The following is a 6,113-nucleotide window of genomic DNA, read 5'->3' on the forward strand; positions in this document are numbered from 1 at the left end:
GGCAGGGCCTGACAACAATGCAAACTTTGATAAGCAGTTCTCGATAATCACTTCTCAAAAATTATTTGTTATTACAGTTTAACATTATAAAATTAAAAAAATAATATAAAACTCATATTCTGGCGAAATAGCCACGTGGCAGCCGAAAACCGTATATTCTCTTCCTGTTCTCCCGCCCGTTCCTGCATTCTTTCCAAAAATCGGGACTTTTTTAAAACACCGCGGGACGCAGGACAAATTGTTCAAAAGTGGGACTGTCCCGCCAAAAGCGGGACGTCTGGTCACCTTACCCTAGATGGTGGCTGCCAGGGGAGTGTTGACCTCTCATTTTTAGCCCAGCGGGCGTGTCAGCTCACTGTGTAGCTCTCCCTGAGGGAGGTCAGGGCCCTCCTGATGTCTTTGGTATTTGTCTTTATCTGCCTTGGTCTTTAACTTGCTTGTGAACCCCAATTCATTTGCAAAGGTTTCTCATGCTTTTTCTGGTATTATCATAATCCCTGGAGAAATGTGGGGGCAATCGTGGGGGAGGAAGAAGGTTAGCGCAAGGCATCTTTACACAATCCTCTGCTTTCTTGTTCTCTTTTTCTTTTTCTCTTGACCTGTGCCGTGTCCTGGTCTCCATCTTCCCCAGGCTCAGAAAGCAAAGGAGCCCTAAGCTTCCAGCTAAGACTTGGCCACATGTACTGGAGACAAGCTGGGGTACGGGTACCTGGCTGGGGAAAGCTGACAGCTCAATGTCCTTCCTCTGAGCATGGCTGGCTGTGTCCTTGGCCAGATGCCTGAGGATATGCTGTGTCCTCTACCTTTCATCACCATGTTTTTATCCTGTATCCAGCCATGGGCGAGGCCATAGGCTGCTATCTCAGGACTGAGTCTGGGACTTACATTTTTTGGGGGGGCCTCCGTGGAGTGGCCTTCCTGCTCTGAATCTCACTAGAGCCCTCTAGTCTACCCTGCAGGCTGGTGTTTGGTTTCCCATCTCACCCTCCTCTCCAGCTGGTTTGAATTATTTAGCATTCTCTCCATGTGCGAGCCACACCAGTCTTAGCATTCTCTCCATGTGAGAGCCACCAGCCACCAGGCCCTGTATGTGGAGGCTGGCATACAGTAGATGTTTCGTGCATGTTTGTTGAATGAATAAATGAAGAGAAAATGAAACACACTTTGCTCAAAAGCTGATCTGATCTGAGTGCTCAGGCATTTCCTCCCTTTCTCTGAAGATCCCCTTTAGTCCATGTGGCTCAGGGCTGGCTTGCTCAGGGCCCAGTCCCAGGCTGAGTGGAGGTGACCTCTCTTCAGGCAGTGTGATACAGGCCCAGAAGCCCCCATGACAGACAATCTGTAGCCAGCAGGGGGTGCCCCTGGCCGGGTGCGTGGGCCCCTTGGTTCCCAGGAGATGCCAGAGTAGAAGCTAGAACTCCTCCTTCCCAAGGCAGAGTAGAGAATGGGGGGAATTTATCTCAGAATTATTTCCCAGAACAGGTAGGAAAGTAGCATCCCAGCAGTGAAAACAGCTCCTCCTGGTTGTGAGAATAGCATTACAGGATTCCAGCCCAGACCAAGTCACTGCCTCCTTTAAAGCAGTTGACTGCTTAAAATAACTAAAGAAAATGTAAAAAAAAAAAAACTAGCATGATGTTATTAGAAAATAGAAAGTGAAAATCATTACTCCAAATTCCATAGTACTAATATCACTGTAGTGTATGGTAGATGTATAGTTTATATTACATGGTATATTGTATACATACTGTTATATCCTACTATTATTATATAGTATAGTATTGGTAGTGTATATTATTTTCTTATATATAGTTTTAATATATATATTTTCTTTCTTTTTTTGTTTATTTGGAAGATAGAGCTTTTTTCTATTGCTTTTTTTTTTTTTGAGACATAGTCTCACTCTGTCACCCTGGAGAGAGTGCTGTGGTGACATAGTTCACAGCAACCTCAAACTTCTTGACTCAAGAGTTCCTCTTGCCTGAGCATGCTCCGTAGCTGGAACTATAGGCAACTAACACAATGCCTGGCTATGTTTTTTAGAGACAGGGTCCAGCTCTTGCTTAGGCTGGTCTCAAACTCTTGAGCTCATGGCATGAGCCACCACGGCTTGGCCTTCTATTGCTTTTTAAAAATATATTTAATTAGAAAGATGTTTTTATTATAGGATATTAGATAGTTTGTAGAATTTCCCGAAGGGACAGACAACCAAATTATGGACAGAAATAGCCTTGGAGAAAAACCTAACCATACCTTCAGACTGTTCTGATATAAAGGAAATCTTTACTTTGGCCCCTACCCTGTTTTGTTTTACCATTTATTTGTATTTAAATACTTTAATTAACATTACATTATAAGCTTTCTTCCATGCTATTGCATAGTGTTTACAGCCATATTTTAAAAATGAATCGTTTGTTTATAAAAATAATCAGGTCTTGCTTGGCTGGACAAGAATCCACAGGGCTAAGCAGTGGCCACTGTTATGTGGTCCTGGCTGGAGCAGACTCCACCAAGGGGGAGCCAACGCCTGATCACATGGGGCTGGGGTGGCAGCAGGGGTAGGAGTGGGGACACAGACTCTCACAAGAAGCTTGGCTAGGAGGAAGTGGAAGGAGGCCAAGCAGAAGCTGGCAGGGGATAAACTATGGACAAAGGGGCTGTCTAGAAGCCCAGGGAGCAGAGGTTTGAAGTTACAGCAGGGACAGAGAGGGGTGCTGTGAGGAACATGGACTGTGAAATTCACAGTCCTTTGGCACTGTATCCCTCTTCTGCAGTACCTCCCCTGTGCCCTTGACACTCAGCCAGGGCCACAGGGTGAGCATGGAGCAGCAGCCAGTAGTGCTTGGCTTCCTCAGGTTGGAGTCCGCTTGTTGACAGATGATGCAAAAGCTTCTGAGGGCTTTGGAGGCCTGAACACTGTCCCCAGAGCAGGCTCCCTCCTGTTCCTCTCCAGCCAACCCCTTTCTCACCCTAGTTCTGCAGAATGAGGCAGGGCAGAGGTGAAAGGTGGGGAGTGCAGGTACTCTGCCCCTTGGGATGCTGCTCTGGACATGTTGAGCAGAGACCTCGCTCCTAGTCCTGCTGCTGGGAGGTGGACTCTGGAGTCCAGCTGGGAGGTGGGCTCTGGGATGATCTCATGCCACAGACAGCAAAGGAGGCCTGATCACCAGGTGGCTTCTCTGATGTATGCCCCAAGTGGCAAATCCCTATCTTACTGCCTGTCGCTTCCTCTCTCTGCAGGGACCTGTGGCCGAGTGTGTCCAGCCCAGCCATCGTGGGGAGCATTCCCATCTCCTGGTTCCTCCCTTGGCCAAGCCCTGTGAACCTCAAAGCCCTGAACCCTGATGGCTGCTGAAGTGTTTGCCTTGCTCGGCCAGTGGCCCAGGCCCTGATGACCAGCATGGCTGCTGGGAAGGGGGCTGCACCAAGCCCATCGGCTGCAAACAGATGGCGGCTTAGCGAACCTGAACAGGGCCGGGGCCGCAAGCCAGTGCTACTTGAGAAAACCAACCACTTGGGCTCTGAGGCTGCCATGGGCAGAGGCAGCCGGGATGCAGCCTGTGTGGACCTGGCACTGTCTGCAGTCACAGGCAAGCCTAGATTGGGCAAGCCGCTGCTGCAGAAAGTGCATGGGGAGCAGAGGCAGAGTGCCCTCACAGAGCTGCCCAGGCTCAAGGAGAGGCAGGGGGGCGATCAGGCCCAAGAAAGGGAGCAGGATAACCCAGCGGGCCAGTCTGGCCCCCTGCAGCTGACCCAGGATATTCCCAGGGACCTGGCTGGCAGCACAGTCTTCTCTGTGTGGCCCAGTGGAGCCCGAGGTGAGCAGAGAAGCGCCTTCAGCAAGCCAGCTAAGCGGCCAGCAGAGAGGCCTGGGCCAAGCGCCATCTTCCCTGCAAGTGAATGTGCAGATACCCTGGGGAAGCTGTCTGGGCTCATCAACACTGTAGACATGCCTTGTTGGGGTCGAATTTCAACTCCCAAGCTTTTAGTCAGTGATTTCTGGAACTTGCAGATGTTGCCACAGAATGCTTCATTCTGCAGCACTTTCCTGGGTGGCCCTACACTGTGGTTGGAGCACACCCAGGCCCGGGCGCCCATACCCTCATCATCCCCCCCCACCTCCTGGGCCGTCCTGCCACCCACCCTCACCTCCCTGGGCTTGTCCACCCAGAACTGGTGTGCAAAGTGCAACCTCTCCTTCCGCCTGACGTCCGACCTGGTCTTCCACATGAGGTCCCACCACAAAAAGGAGCTGGCAGGGCCAGACCCTCATTCTAAGAAGCGGAGAGAAGAGGCCCTCACCTGCCCTGTGTGCCAGGAGTACTTCCGGGAGCGCCACCATCTCTCCCGGCACATGACTTCTCATAGTTAGCAGGTGCTGTGCAGAGACCACTGGATGCAGCCTCCGGTATTGGCAGTGAACCCTGGACTTGCTTCTCAGTTGTCTGCAGGACTTCTTTGGCATCCATAGATGAACAGCTCAGTTATAATTTGGAAAAGAAGAACAATCCTATGCAATGTGTGCTGAAGAAAACAGAAGTCTTGAAATAAAAGGATGGGCTTTGCTAATCCAGGGTGGGGGGCTGACAGTCACAGAGAATGAGACCTGCTCCTGGTGCACAGTGTGGGCTTTGGAGGCAGACAAAGATTCTTGCACATGTTGGCCAGGGCTTTGAATATAGGTCTTTAACCTGCTGGGCTCTAGTTTTCTTATCTGTTAACTAGAGCTGGTGATGCCTGTGTCTTGGTTGGTGTACGAGTCACATGAAGGTGTGTGGGATGTGGTCAGCAGGCTGGGTGGCAAACCACGGGTGCTGCATAAATGAGGTTTTTGACAACTGTCTGTGCTGTCGGCTGTCATTATTAACAAGCTCTCACTGGCAGAGAAGCAATAGCATCTGTGTCTCAGTCATGGGTCTGTGGGTTGGCCGGGGTTGAGCTGGGCTGGGCTCCAGGTCAGGAGGCTATTTCTTTAGGGGTTATGGGCTACCCAGAGCACTCTTCTCTTACAGCTGTGCCAAGAGCACAGAGGATGAGCCCTCAAACATAAGCACATCTCAAGCCTCTGGTTGAGTCATGGTGCTAACATCTTGGTAGATGCCAGATGTAGGGCCAGGCCCAAGGTTGGGGAGTGAGAAGGCACCGGCTGCCCTCTGTGAGGTCACGGCGAGGAAGGAGGCACGCATTCGTCTTCAGGAGTATGAGGAGATGGGACTGGGAATTCAGCCTACTACCTGGTCTCTGGTTCTTCGTGTTGTGCATAGGTGAAAAGGGGGAGGCAGAACACACTCCTTCCTGCACACAAACCCAATAGCTCCCGAGAATGGGGCGTGTGCAGAAACTCCAGGCTTCCAACACCATCAGCATCAGGAGAATTCTGGGTACCACTTACTCTCTACTGAGTTTCTGACCCTGATAGAGCAAAGCACAGGCCACGCCCTCTGACATAACATAGGCCAGTCTGCCTGAAGGCCCTTCTCTAGAGCTTCCAAGCCAGTGCAGTTCGTTCCACTGGTTTCTGCCTCACTTTTCTGGACTTGTTTGTATCCAGTCCTTCAGGGGGGTCTCCAGCACAGAGCTTAAGCTTATAGCTGGAAAGGAGCCAAGGTAAGCTGGTGGGGGTTTCAGCCAGCTGCCAGCCCTGTACCCTCATATGACACCTCTTCCTTCACTCTCTTCTGTGCCCACTCTGGCATTTCCCACCTGGCTGTCCCTCTGGCACCTGGGCACCCACCCATTCTTCACTTGCAGCCAGATCACCTTTTGAAAGTCTGAATTAGGTGACGTCTCCAGTCCCCACAGCTGCCCTCACACCACAGCCCTCACCCCATCAGGGCCTTGGATGCTTCAAGAATGAGGCCCTGCCTAATGCTAGCAATTGCAAGACCCACTTTATTCCTGCCATGTGCCAGGCAATAGCGTGGGCGCTGAAAGGATACAGATATCATATGTGTCCTGCCAGAGCCCTGGGAGGTAAGTGCAGTGTCCTTTCCATTTTACAATGAATCGTGATTGTGAACAATGCTGCAGCACCCCAACTATCCCTGACACTTGGTTCTACCTGCTGCTGGTGTGAACCGCATTTGCCTTCATGAGGCCTGTGGGTAGCAGTG

General features: G+C 50.9%; 1 protein-coding gene across 1 annotated transcript; it reads left to right on the plus strand.

The window, feature by feature from the left end:
* The first annotated feature begins 3,385 nt into the window (after window positions 1–3,385).
* Window positions 3,386–4,372, plus strand: ZNF488 (zinc finger protein 488). The gene has a single exon (XM_012812655.2). It carries the CDS (start codon window positions 3,392–3,394, stop codon window positions 4,370–4,372), a length of 981 nt encoding a protein of 326 aa, XP_012668109.1. The 5' UTR covers window positions 3,386–3,391.
* The last annotated feature ends 1,741 nt before the right edge of the window (window positions 4,373–6,113 follow it).

This window comes from Otolemur garnettii, unplaced genomic scaffold (assembly GCF_000181295.1).
Source record: "Otolemur garnettii isolate 467f Iridium unplaced genomic scaffold, OtoGar3 scaffold00217, whole genome shotgun sequence".
NCBI classification, from domain to species: Eukaryota; Metazoa; Chordata; class Mammalia; order Primates; family Galagidae; genus Otolemur; species Otolemur garnettii.